Below are 15280 nucleotides of genomic sequence, written 5' to 3' on the forward strand. Positions count from 1 at the left end.
AAGAATTTGTGGAGACAAAAAACATGTGTTGGAGTAATTACTTATAATTAAGAAAATAACACTCGATGTTTCAGCCTTTCTATCGATGTCATCATCAGGAAACATATATATTCACAGGACACAAACTACATGACACTACACAAAAGTAAGATAAATCTAAATGCTTTGTTAATCATTTACTCTAGCCTGATCTCTGGGGAAATAAACATATATTAAAAAAATTAATAATAAATGAAAATATACAAAAATATAAATTAATTAACAAAATAAAATAAATTTTTTATACGCATCAGTATAATAACATACAGATGATAGGAAAAAATTTCTAAATAAATAAAAATAAAGTTTATAGCAGAATTACATTAAGCATATCTCTACAGTCCTCTTATATTAAGGTTTTCTTGTGGTTGGGGAGGCGGTGGGTTCTGGATGCTATATAGGTTGCAGAACCTCAACACAAGAAAACCTTAATATAAGTAGAGATGTGTTTAATGTAGTTCCACTATGAAACTTTATTTTTATTTATTTAGAGATTTTTTCTATCATCTGTATAATATTATACTGCTGATATGTATAAAAATGATTTTATTTTGTTACTTTATATTTTTGTATATATTTTATTTATTTTTATTGTTTTCACCAGAAATCATGCCAAGGTAAATGATTAATAAAGCATTTAGATATATCTTACTTTTGCGCAATGTCACATTTGTGTCTTGTGTATATATATGTTTTCCTTATGATGACCTCGATACAGGGTCAAAATGTAGTGTTATTTTCTTAATTATAAGTAAAGTAATTACTCCAACACATGTGTTTTTGTCTTCATAAATTTTTAATTATGAAGGATTACTTCTGGGATTTTTTTCAGTTTTAAACAGAGTGTGTAGGATTCATATTCATATTTATGAATTTAAGGACACAAAACACACGTGTTGAAAAGATTATTTTACTGATTAATAATAAAATAATAACTTGACGTTTCGACCCCTGTATTGAGGTCATCATCAGAAGGATACATGTGTATAAGAGCCAAGCTACATGTTGTTGCACTCTATACAGATAAATTACATCTACGTTGTTAACTAATCCTTTTTCTTAGCCTGCTTCTAGTGATTTAAAAAAAAAAAAAATTTATCAATAAAAACTACAATAAACTCTGCTAAAATCCTCACGTACAAGGATTCTTCTGGAATTATACAGTTTATATTGTTATATTAAGATTATCTTCTGGATTTGTACAGTACAGGTTGCTATTGAATGTTCAGGGGAAAAAAAAACACTTCATCAAGTTTTCTTGTATTGAGATTTTTCTTCGTGGTTGCTATGAAGGTTGCAGATGGGTCCTCCACATTCTTGAAATGGTTAGACCATCATTTTTATTCAGATTCGGATCATGTTTGAGCATTTCACATGCTTCCTTGAATTTCCGCTTGAACCAGGTTTGGTGCGGTATAGGGACTTGGTACCTTTCCAATCAATTCTGTGGTATGTTTGGAGTGCGTGGTCAGAAAAGCCAGTTTTTCCAAAATGGAGGTATTTTATGTGTCGTTTGTGTTCATCCTTTATGATTGGGATGGTTCGCCCTGTTTCCCCTATGTATGGTATGTTACATATGCAACTATTTTGTAAACCCCTGGGTGGGCTAGGTGTGGCAGGGGATCCTTGGAAGAACTGAGTAGGTGTCTTAATTTTGTCGGGGGTTTAAAGGTGGTTTTGATGTTGTATTTGTGTAGAGTTCTGTCTATTTTTTCTGTTCCCACTTTCTTTCCTACAAATTTGAACAGTTCCACTTCAATCCCATCTTCTTCTGGATCTCTTCCCTGCTTCGTTGGTTTTAAAGCTGCCTCCACCTCTTCTCTCATAACTTATGGCACACCCAGTTGAACTCTTCTTAAACTTGATCATCTCTGAATTTCTTTCTTTGTAAATGTAAGGTTATTTATAATAATTCTCAATTCTGTTTATTATTTAATTTCTATCTCTAATTATTTTGTCATCCTTTCCCTTTAGAGCGACAATTTCTTTTTCTCTCTGTTGCCAATGCTCTTCTCATAACATTTCATATTTTTAATATTTTCAATGAAAAATAAAGTCCCTAGGTCCACAACTACATTGGTATGTTTTTGAATTCTGATTGGCTACAAAACATTGTCAGATGGACAGGGCACATAATGTCAAATGACATGGTGGCAACTCAAAAAACAATTGAAAAATATTTAGGAATTAGTATAATGAAATATTTTGGAAAAATACATACTCTTTTTCTCAACTTTCCAAAGTTTTAATATCGACTATTAATGTTAAATTCTGCTTATTCCATCACTAGGTAAGAAATAAGCTAACTACAGCTGAAGGCTGAATATTTTAGTTGCCATGTCATGATTAATTGGTTACTTTGCAGGACATATATGAGCACTCTCTAAAGATAAAATTATGCATATTCTATCTTCTGTGGTAGTATTCCATTATGGCAAAATCAGTGATAATCAACAAAAGGCATTTGTAATGACCAGAATTCCCCAGTAGATGCATTAAATGTGATTGATGTACAAAAAACTATTTACAATATAAAAAATGAAACGGAATCAGCATTTCAGAGCAGACAAGTGCATTTTTCAAGTCCTGATTATCACTGTCATCAAATTACACCTTTGTATTATCCCTGGGGGATATACAGAATCCCGTGATAATACATGGTTTAAATCATTAGTAATTTCTACATTACTGCATCATACTACTCTGTTCACCTGCCAACAGTTTCCTCAAAATTCTTGTATTTTTCAGGATTCTAATATTGTCAGATATTTCAGTCATTCGACGCGCTTTTAACTGCATAAGTCCACCTAGATCTTGCTCTTCCTATGGGAGTATTTTTTTTTTCTACATCCTAACACCAAACACTTAGTTTGCTAACCTTTTCTCTCCGATTCTATTTAAGTGACCACACAACCGTAGATTACCTCTGGTAACACATTCTTGAATATTAACAATATCAAGTTTCTTTTTAATATGTTCACGCTGCTCAACTTCTGCCATTTGTAAACCACTAATGTAAATGACTAATGGGAACTAGCTTTAGTGTATGAATACCACTTCTGAGTTGAGTAGTTGCATTGAATATATAATGAATGAATACTTAATAAAATCTGTTCTCCTCTCTGATCATTTCAATTCTCTATAAGCACATGATATAACAAGTTATGTATTTTTCAAATAGGGAAGATCTTGAAAATGCAAATGACCGAACATCAGCTCTGACTTCTGCACTAGCCACCCTAATAAAAAATTTTGGCATCAAAAATGCACAGGCTGTTGCCCTTGCTGATCGGTGTCCAACATTTGTTGCTAAAGAGAAGACCAGACTTCGGTTTTTAAAAGGCAATAAAAAGGCAAGCTTTTTCTTTTCCTTTTTTTTTTCTTTCTCTTTCTCATTATTATATTTGATATTTCTATAATGTGTCTACAGATGCTACATGGTTAAAGAAATGAAAGTAGGTAAGGGAAAAAAAACAGAATCTCAGAAACTTTCATTTTTAATAATGTTAATAATTTGCAAGTTTTTTTACACCATGCACATCTTTTAGTGTACACCATAATTTTAGGATCACTTCTTCAAAGACTTTCACAAAATAATCTCCCCCATAAAATGGTAGTCAACCTTGATCTATTATATTCAAAGACACCAGTTTGAATGAAGTGGGTCACTTAAAAGTTCAAGCTACATATCTGAAAGGAGATGTTGCAGTTATGTAGTTTCTAACCCAAGGTCAGGCCTCATTCTCATTGTTTTTTCATTACTAGGTATCCATTTGTATGTTCAGTGAATGAGAATGAATTGATAGTTTGGAAACTGCAAGATCAAATTGTATTGTATGTTGGCTGAAATTATATATTTTGACATATATAAAAAAAATAATTCATTATCATTTTAGCTTTACTTGTATATTGTACAACAGTAAAGCTGACATCATAACAGTAGTAAAGAGTCATTGAACAATCAGTGGAATTAATAATAATGCTCATAGAGTGCCCTGTGCTTCTTGTATTGTTAGAAATCTATTCTCTAATGATACAAGAACTTATACTGTTAATGTACTATTAATATTATTGAAACTAAGATGAAAACAGATGAGAACCTTCTGAATAAATGCCATATGATGATATATTCAGTATATTCTGAATATTTTTATTATTACATGACACCTACAGGGAGTCCAAAGACTCATCAAGGGAGGGCACCAGTCTATGACTCCCTGTCTCCACCACTCAATCTACCAACTACAACAAACCATAACTACACCAACGCCACCTACCACCACTAGTATTTTCTTAGACACCCATGTAAAAGGCTGGATTCGAACCCGCAGCCTTTTGGCTGGAGAGCGATACGCTAACCACTTGGCCAACCAGGTTGGCACGTATATCATCAGGCACAAGGAAAATCCTGAAACACACCCCAACTCAACATCACCAGAGTTCAAGATTGGTGCCATCAAAACACATGAAGCCTTAATGGCAAAGAAATGGAGCTAGCTGAGGAATTGGATAAATACCAGATCAACATAATAGGTGTGATTGAAACAAAAAAAGACAAAATCTGGTGAGATTTTTCTAAGCAATAAATACAAAATGTTATATTTAGGCAATAACAATCAAGGAAAAGAAGGAGTAGCCACAGTATTCAACACCAGATACGAAGATCTTCTTGAATGGCAAGCAATATCAAGTAGAGTGATGTGAGCAAATATATCAGAATGGGGAACTGGACAATGAGACTTTGTTTGTAGAGGCTTCAGTGCTGTGAGGACATCATGTTGGAGGTTTACTGGATTGTATACAGCACTCAGAAAGGATTAAAACAGAATTTAATACTTCATATATTTCGTCTCAGTCACTGAGACATCTTCAGGGATAAAAAAAAATAATGTAACATATACACAAATACCACACAATACTAAGCCCAACCATGTGGGTAACTCTAGTCCTACCTAGGTGGAACGCCCTCTAAGGGCGGTTGTCGGTGGCCTGGAATGTAAGGTGGGATCTCTGATGATAAGTGTTTCCCAAATCTTAGGAAGCTTAATGCAACCATATTTATTAAGATTTGGTTGATTTCTGAGAGCTGTCGCTGATTCTAAAAATAGCCTCTCTTTTTTGAATTTGCTGTGGTGGAGCATGGTAGTTTTTTTCCCATGAGATCCTGTGGGTTGTATCCAAGACATGGTCAGCCAGGCCTGACTGACCATAGTCATGGTTGCAGATGTATGACTTATGTTCCTCCAGGTGGATGGTTGCTGATCTGCCTGTCTGTCCAAAGTATGCCAGCTTACAGGAACAGGGCACTTTATAAACTCCAGGCACTGAGAGAGGAGGGAGCTGATCTTTGTAGAACGGATAAGGGTAGCAAGTTTGCGGTGTAACTTAAATGCTGTGTGTAGGTTGTACTTTTTTAAAATCTTGGCTATTTTTTCTGATGTGCCATGGATGTAAGGTATGGTGATGGCATTTCTAAACTCTTTCTGAAGAGAAGACTGGGGAATGGGGGAGGAACTGATTATTTTTTTAATACTGTGATTGCTGTAGCCATTGGAGAGGAAAGTGTTGTGTATGTGGTCAAGCTCAGTTATAAGGGCAGTTTCACTGGGACAAAGATTGTGGACTCTCTTGGTTAGAGTTTTAATAATGCCATATTATTGAGTGGGGTGGTGGTGGGAGAGTTTGTGAATGTATCTGCCTGTGTGCGTAGGTTTTCTATATACAGTGAAGGAAAGTGTACCATTAGGAAGGCGTGTAACTAAGGTGTCTAGGAAGGGTTAAACAATTGTTCTTTTCCTTTTCCATCGTAAACTGGATTCTTGGATGTAGGCTGTTGAGGTGACTGAGGAAGGAGTCTAATGTGTCTGGACCATGAGGCCAAATAGAGAACACATCATCTACATGTCTTAGCCAGATAGTAGGTTTGAGAGGGGGGGACCCATGGCAGCCCCCCCCTCTATCTGCTTGTAGATTTTGTTCTTCCAAGAAAATAACCAGAATTGATGGCAAAGGAAAAGAGATCTAAGATGTCAGAAGGAAAAACGTTTTCTAAGTGTTAAGGTATCAATTAAGGGAATATTGGTAAACAATGAGGAGATGTCAAAGCTTACCAATATATCTGTGTTATTTAAGGTTAGATTTTCTATTAGGGTTTTAAAATGGGTAGAGTTTTTTATATAGGATGTGGAAAGTCCATTGAGGGGAGGGATGAGAGAGTTGGCCAGCTGTTTGGACAGTTTGTAGCAAGGTGAGTTAGTGGCATCTACTATAGGTCTTCGTAGGGAATTGGGTTTGTGGATTTTTGGTGAACCGTATATTCGGGAGTGGGCGAATGGTTTAAGTTTTTTCGTAATGTCCGGAGGCCAGGAAGATACTTTTTTAAGTAAGCTTTTTACTTTATTTTATTTTATTTTATTTTTAACTTGTGTTTTTGTGGGATCGGATTCTAGTGGGATATAGGTAGAGCAATCTCGGAGGATAATCTCCATTTTTTGATTGTATTCTGTGGCATTACTCTTATCTGCTCTGGTGATGACGATATTTTTTTCTTTCCGTAATTTCATGAGAGCAGTGCATTGGCCAGATTATAAATTACTTTTTGGAGGCGAGGATGTTCGCGACGCTTAAGGACGATGAAAAGCTGGGCCTTCCAAAAACTGTACTGAGCGAAATTAACATCCAAAAAGTGCACGATTTCATCAAAGAAAACCATAAATCGTTTGTGCAATTGATTGAAGACGAATTGGGGATTCCAAAATCAACTGTGCACAACATTTCGACTGAGAGTTTGGGGTCTTCGTAAATTGAATTCGCAATTTGTTCCCCACAAGTTGACTGATGACCAAAAAATGTATCGAATTGAACACTCAAGGACCTCATTAAAACCTGCTTGTAAGGACTCAAACTTCCTTGAAATGATCGTTACTTGTGATGAAACATGGTTTTGAGTATGAGCCCAAAACAAAGCGACAGAGTGCTGAGTGGAGATCACCAGAAGAGGGGCATCTGAAAAAAAAAGTCGCTTGGAGCATTCAAAAGTAAAGACAATGCTGATTTGTTTCTACGATTCCAAGGGCATCACAAAGAATTCGTTCTGCCTGGCCAAACGGTCAATGGTGAGTTTTATCTCGAAGTTTTGAAGCGATTGATAGTGGGAATTCGTCATGCACAGCATGAATATCGTGACGACTGACCGTTCATCAAAACAGACTGTCACTCTTGGCATTATAACTTGGCTTCTAATGAAACAAATGTCATAAACAGTTGACACAACACTAATGAAGATTGCCGCTTTTGACAACAAAAAGATACAACAGGTGGCTCCACTAGTTTCTTCTATTTTTGAAAAATTCGGTTTCTTTTTGGACAGAGGGTGTTAAACATTTCTAGTGCAACTGGAACCATAGTAATACATATTTGGGGAATGAAATATGATTCTGAAAACCATACTATATGGTCAGTTGGAGAGAGATCCATTTGCTACATCTTATCAGAAATGGGATGAGAGAAAATTGTAAGAAGCAGATGAGACCATGCCCACTTAGCCCCAACCTCAACAAAAATGGTGTTTCGAAATTTTAAAGATTTGATTGACACATACAGTGATGGCCACCATGTTGGCTGCACTTCAGTAGTGCTCCTTCACTAACAGATACTCAAATTACAGGCTTTATTGCTTCTAGTGATCCGACATAAAAACAATGACTTTTGATTTCCTGTTTCCTTATGAAAAATCTGGCAACCTTTCAGATTATAATATTTAACTGTATAGCTCCCCATGGGAGAAAAGCAATTGTGATTTCTATCTTTAAAAAAGGAAGTAGAGATGACCCTAAAAACTATAGAGGTATCAGTATACTAAATTCCTGTTACAAAATATGTAGCAGAATCTTAAATAGCAAACTAATGAAATATTCCAGAAACTTTATTTTAGAAGTACAGAATGGATTTAGAAAAGGATGATCATGTATAGATCTGGCCTTTTGCCTAAAATTAATAATAGAGAAAAGAAGAGAATACAATTTAGAAACACATATTGCATTTATTGACTTTGAAAAAGCATTTGACAAAGTTAAAAGAAACATATTATTTAACATATTAAAAGAAAGACAGATACCAAATAACATCCTAAAAACTATCACAAGTATATATGAAAATAATCAAATACAAATAAGATTAAATCACGAGCTATCATATACAAGAGAGAGATAAACCAAGGGATCTGACAAGAATGTCCCCTCTCAGCAACTCTTTTTAATATCTATTTAAATGAAATAATAATAAAATGGAATAAAAATTTACATCAAGGAATTAAACTTTCTTCTACAGTAAACTTAAACACTCTCCTTTTTGCTGACGACCAAATAATAATTACAAATTCTGAAGATAACTTACAGAAAGCTATTTTAGATCTAAATGAAATAGCCAAAGATTATAGTATGATAATATCAACAGAAAAAATCAAAAACTATGGCCTTTAAAGGACAAGATCCAGCAAGAACTAAAATAGTAATAGATAACAAGATCTTAGAACAGGTGAATTCATTTAACTACCTAGAATGCATGATCACATATGAAAATGATATAAACGTAAAAATTGCAAAATATTTAAAAATAACAGGTGTAATTAACTCTATATTTAAACCAAACCTAGTTCAAAAACAAACCAGACTAAAAGTATACAATACATTAACCCTACCAGTCTTAATGTATGGAAGCAAAATCTGGACAATAAAACAAAAAGACAAACAGAGATTAATAACAGCAGAAATGAAGTTTATGAGGAAAAACTGCAAAGTATACCCTATTTGATCACAAAAGAAACGAAGAAATTATGAAAGAATTAAACCAAGAACCAGTAATAGAAAAAATTAAAAAATATAAACGAATGGATGGAACACCTTCAAAGAATGAAAACAGAAAGATTACCAAAGCAAGCCTTAAAATACAAGCCATTAGGAAAAAGAAAACCAGGACGTCCTCTTAAACGATTTAATGATGACTTCTAAGGCCGGAACAGGCCACGCCAGGCCTAAATCCTTGAATACACATGATGATGATGATGATATCCCCCATGGGCATACACTTTTTAAAGTTAGCTTCATGTGCAAATACCAACACTAAGACTATGACCCTTTAATAACTGCTGATTCATCATGTTAGCAGTTATTATCATGTCACTAGTCTACTATGTTTAAGTGGGGTATGTAAGCATGACTAAATTTTTCAGGAAATGACAATGTATACTAAAATATTAATTAAAAAACTTTAATCAGTACCTTCCAATATTTCGGCAATGTTACATTGCCATTTTCTGGGAACATAAAACTATGATATGTGCACACAGGCACTAACAACGTGCAAATGAGGCTGAAGAAGGCAACTGGCATTGGTCGTAGAGTCCCAAAGGTACCCCTTAGCAGGCTAAATTGGGTTGTCTTGGCTGTTGGGCTGATAAGGGATGCCAATTTCTTATATGGTTTGTAACAGGTAGTCGGTCATAATTTTTTAGGATTTTTGTTAGCTGTTACAAACCATTTAAGAAATTGGCATCCCTTATCTGCTCTACCAAAGACCAGCCACTTCCCCCTAGACCTAACTGGAGTATACCAGGTCCCTTGCTGTTGTAAACTATCTTACTACGGCCAAACAGGCAGAACAGCCAATATCAGGATAGACTACATCCAGTTTAACCATTACAGCCACTCAGGACTTGCGGACCATGCACTAGATACCCACCACAGAATATGCTGGAAGAAAGCCACTTTACTACATTGCAGCAAATATAAATACGAAAGATTATTCTTGGAATCAGCCTCAGCTCTGAAAAAAACTTCCCAAACCTCAACAAATTTGGGTGAATGAGACCGCCCCAAATTTGGAAAGCGTGCATCCTAAGAACATGAGTCCAACAGCCAAGACAACCCAATTTAGCCTGCTAGGGGACACCTTTAAGACTCTAGGACCAACGCCAATTGCCTTCTTCAGCTTCATTTACTCTTTGTTAGTGCCTGCATGCACATATCATAGTTTTATGTTCCCAGAAGATGACAACTTAACATTACCGAAATATTGAAAGATATTGATTAAACTTTTTTAATTAATATTTTAGTGTACATGGTCATTTCCTGAAAAATTTAAAGTCGTGTATAACCGACATATAAGGTTATCTACAAGGTATGTAAGCAAAAGAATCTATCTCAACTTATAACTTAAATAGTTAACAGCAGAATTCTAGTTTTCAGAATAGTTTCAGGTGCAATTATGTTTTTTTTTTTTTTAAATCTTACTTATGTGTTCTCTCAAAAGAATAAAACTCAAGACAACTTGAGGACACAGACAATATCTAATGTTTTCATCATATTATTGCTAATAATAGACTCCGTGTATTTTGTATAATACTCATTACTTTTGTTATTGTGACGGATAGCAAGTTTTATTGTGAACAGCAGGATTATTTCAGTGCCAATTAGGAGAATTTTCAACCGTAAACATGTACATCAAACATGTTTGTGCTATAGGTTTTATCTCTCATGTTGGTTGACAAAAATTTAAAACCAGCTTTTTTATCCAGATCAGGGTATTCTAGGTTAATTAGTTGTCTTATCCAGCTTATTAACTTTTATTTAATAATACTAACAAATTATTATAGTTAAGTTGGTAATAATTTGTTGTTTTTACTGTATACATCTCATTTTCAAAAAAGAAAAAAAGTGAGTGACAGTGCTGAGGAAGTAGAACATTTGTTGCAATTTAGAAGCAACTATTTTTCAGGCATTTTTAAGATATTATTGGGTGCTGCTGCTCCTATGGTCTCTAGTAGTCATTCTGCATTGCAGCTAGTTCTGTTTCTTCAATGTCATATTCATTTTGGTTGAAATTTGTTGAACAGTGTAACATACAAAAGAGAGAAGAAGTTCTACAGCTGTCATTTTTTTTCTCTCCCTAATTAGACTTATTTTTCTGGAGGGCTGTAAGTAATATCAACAACAGTTATATTTCCAGTTTAGTTAAAATCCATTGAGCAATTGAGGAAAACATACATATGAACAAGACACAGTCCACATGACTCTGCACAAAAGTATAAATCTAAGCTGAATCTAACTGCTTTGTGAACTGTTTATGCTAGTCTGGCATAATATCTGGTGAAACAAAAATAAAATCAAAATAAAGTAAAAAATCAATCTTCTTGTCCAACTTAAGTGAGGTCGCTGTTTTTGATTTTTTGGTCCCACAGCAGGTCAATTCCCTCTTCCCCAAAGTGCCTTCCATGCCTCCACTGGGATCCTGTCAGGGCCCACTGATTTTCCATTCTTCATCCTCTTTGCTGGCCTCCTTCACTCTACTGATGTTCTGCACCATCCCCTCAGAAGGCTGCCCATCTTCTCTGTGAGTCCTTGCATTTTCCTCATTCAAAAGTCCTTCAAAGTATATTCTCCATCTGTTTCTTATATCCACATCCTTCCATAATACTCTTCCTCCAGAGTCTTTGATTTGCCTCACACGTAAGATGTCCTTCGGTGCCTTATTTCTACATTTTTCTAGTTGGTAAATTTTTCTCTGGCCTTCTTTTCTTTCTAATTGATCATAAAGATCTTTATATGCAATTCCTTCGCCTGCACCACAACTCTCTTGGCTTTCTCTCTCTTTGTACGCCTCTCTGTCCTCTTCCACTCTTGACTCAATCCACTTCTGCTTTGCCTTCGTCTTAGCCGTCACTGCTTCTTGTACATTATTATTCCACCATCAACCCTCCTTCTGCTCTCTAATCTTTTCAGATGTCTCACCAAGTACCTCGATCGCACAGCTCAGAATTGCTTTTGAATTATGTCTCCACCAATCTTGTATACGTTCTAGTCCATCCGAAATCCTCTCTAACACCCTTTCCCTAAAACGGTTCCTCACACTCTCTTCCTTTAAGTGAAACTATTTAATTGTCTTCATCCCATGGCTTCCAAAGGTTTTTATCTTTGATCTTATTTTAGAGTCTGCACACAGCAGGCAGTGTTGCTGCGCAACTTGATCTGTTGGGATTACCTTACAATTTGTCACTTCCTCAAGATGTTTTCTTCTAGTCAAAATGTAGTCAATTTGTGAACTGTTGTTACCACTTCTAAATGTTATCAAATGTTCTTCCCTCTTGTAGAAAAACAAGTTCACAATTGCCAGATCAAACGCTACTGCAAAGTCTACAATCCTCTCTTCTTCCTGATTATCATTCCCACTCCATTGCTACCATGCACCCTTTCACAGTCCCTATTCTGTTTTCCTATGTGTGTCTGTTCAAGTCTCCTCTGACAATCACCATCTCGTTTTCTTCCAGTTCCCTCATTTCTTCATCTAACACGTTCCAGAACTCATCTTTCTCCTCTGCTGTACAGCCAACTTGCAGGGCGTATACACATAAAATGACCACTTGCTCTTCTCCAAGCCCCAGTTTCATTCACATGATCCTTCTACCCACTTCCAGTACTTCGACATTCATTTTGTCACGCACCACAATTCCAACACCATTTCTTCTTTCTTTATTTGCTCCAGAGTAAAACAATTTATACCCATCTCCCAGTTCCTTCACCTTTTCCGTCTTCCACCTTGTGTCCTGCACACGTAAAATGTCCAACTTCTTCATCATGTCTGCCACCTCTCTTCCCCTTCCAGACATACTTCCAGCATTCAATGTTCCCACTTGCAACATTCTCTCCACCTGCTGGGCTTGCTTCTTTAACCTCATCTGCCCTTGATGTGGTAGCCCTCATCCACTTCTCGCAGCTGTAGGGCAGTGTTGTTTAATGAAGTTTAATCCGGTCGTAAAATGAAGTTTTACGACCAGATGCCCTTCCTGATGTCAACCCTTGCCATTTATCCGGGCTTGGGACTGACGCCTATTGAGGCTAGCTTGCCCCCTTCGGTGACTGCATAAGATGAAATGACACAGCAAAATAGGAAAGATTCGCCCCTAGCCTTCGAATACTCTAATAGCATTGGGAAGGAGCAAGAAGAGAAGAAAGAAGCCAAGAAAGAAGGGGGAGGGACCAGTCTACAGATAATATAACAGATGTATAGTACATGAAGTAAGGCATGGTTCAGCATCAGGTACCTTGGGTTTTCCATGCCTGTACTCACTAAAGTGAGTCCTTCAGGATAATCAATCAATCAAAAAAAAAAAAAAATCAAACACTTTTTATACGTAATAAGCATAATCACATATAGATGATTAGAAAAAGAAATTACAGCAGAACTACATCAATGCATCTTTATAGTCATGTTGTTTTAAGGTTTTCTTTTGTTGGGAGGTCTTCCATATTCTTAAAATTACTAATTCATCATTCTTGTTGAGATTAGAATGATGAATCGGTATATCCCAAGCTTCCTTGAATTTTCTTTCAAACCAGGTTTTGTTGCGATGTAGGGACTTCATGCCTTTCCATTTAATTCTATGACATGTTTGGAGTGCATGATTTGATAGGCTTGTGTTACCATAATGAAATAATTTAAAAAGTATACTCAGCTCATCCAAAGATCCTCATCCTTTCCTTGCCCACCAGAGTTTTACTAAATCCAGTGCACCTGCAGCTTACCCTACATAGGGGAAACATTGTACACAATTCCAACAAGAAAAGTTAAACACAAACATCACATAAAGTTCCTTCAGTATGATAACACAGGCCTGTCAGAGCAAAGGCACAAAGTCCCTACGCCACACCAAAACTTTGTTCGAAAGAAAATTGGGAAGGAAGCTTGGGAGATGCCAATTCACCATCCTAATCTCAACAAGAATGATGAGTGGGTTTTCCATATTCTAAGAACATGAAAGACCCATATAGGATCTGGAACATGATGGCAGAACCCTAACAAGATAAAACCTTAAATTAACTAACTTAAGGCTGCAAAGATGCATTTGATGTAGTTCCAGTGTAATTTTTTTTAATCATCTGTATGTTATTATACTTATTATGTATAAAAAAAATTCATTCATTTTAAAAATGAAATGAATGAATTTTTTTCTTTATTTTGTTTTGCCAGAAGTCAGGAGAGCATAAACGATTAACTTAGGCCTGTCAGACCAAAGGCACGAAGTCCCTACACCACACCAAAACCTTGTTCGAAAGAAAATTGAAGGAAGCTTGAGAGATGCCAGTTCATCATCCTAAACTCAGCAAGAATGATGAATGGGTCTTCCATATTCTAAGAATATGGAAGACCCATTAGATTTAGCTTACTTTTGTGTGATGTCATGTAGCTTGTCTTGTTTGTATGCATGTTTTCCTGACAATCTCCTTGATGTAGAGGCCACAATGTCGAGTGTTGTTTTCCTAATTATAAGCAAAGTAATTGCTTTAACACGTGCGTGTCTCTATAAATTCTACACAATGAATGCTGACAACCGTGTAACCTTGTAAAATATCTCATGTTAGCATAAACAACATAAGAAATCAGTTTATTCCAAATGTAATCAGGTGGTTGAATATGCAATCTGCATTTCAAATTTAGTTGATAATGGTTGACTAGTGCTGTTTGGTTCACGTAAGGTTTAATGTAATAATAATATATAGTATTATTATTACATGAAACCTCCAAGGAGTCAGGGATTTATCAAGAGAGGCCACATATCACTCACACCAAGTCGCACATTCTCTTGAATTCATTCATGTTATTTACGCTCATAACCTTCATAGGCAAGCCATTCCATTTGATGACTTTATGAAAAAAATATAGCTCTCATCCCTTTTTTGGTTGCATTCATTCTCAACTTTTATGGATGCCCTCTCGTCTTCTCCCCATCCCCTCTATAAGATAAAAAAAATTCCATCTACTGGTATTCTGTGGGATCCTTTCTGAACTTTGTAGGTCTCTCTTACAAATTCTCAATCTTTCCTCATAATCTGTGTTCCATAGTCTCGATATCAACTTTTCACTTGATATCACTCTCTCCACTATTATCTACATCATTTCGGAAAAAGAAGACTAGATCTGTACACAATAGTCTGGATGAGGTTATCACATCAAAGACTTGTAAAGAGGCAAAATGACTTCCTTATCTTACATGTCAGTGTTCATTACAACATTGCAATTATCCTATGAGTTGTATTTGACTGATAGCCATTTTCACATGCCCACAATTCCAGCTTATTCAAATCATTCTGTAAGTACTGCATGTCAGCTGCATTCTTGATTGCTCTACCTATCTTTGCATCATCAGAAAATAGCTGAATATTTCCTGTTAAATCCCTCTCAATATCGT

At 35.7% G+C, this 15280-nt stretch overlaps 1 protein-coding gene across 1 annotated transcript in view; it reads left to right on the top strand.

Moving 5' to 3' along the window:
• LOC150106740 (rho guanine nucleotide exchange factor 11-like) overlaps positions 1–15280 on the top strand; it is an 837747-nt gene that overhangs the window by 373431 nt on the left and 449036 nt on the right. Inside the window, exon 19 of the mRNA XM_090393466.1 lies at positions 3221–3392. Within this exon, the coding sequence (XP_090249592.1) occupies positions 3221–3392 (172 nt within the window). The remainder of the gene's footprint in view (positions 1–3220; positions 3393–15280) is intronic.

The sequence above is a fragment of the Typopeltis vanoorti genome, chromosome 5 (assembly GCF_054136105.1).
Source record: "Typopeltis vanoorti isolate ZY-2024b chromosome 5, IOZ_Tvanoo_1.0, whole genome shotgun sequence".
NCBI lineage: Eukaryota > Metazoa > Arthropoda > Arachnida > Uropygi > Thelyphonidae > Typopeltis > Typopeltis vanoorti.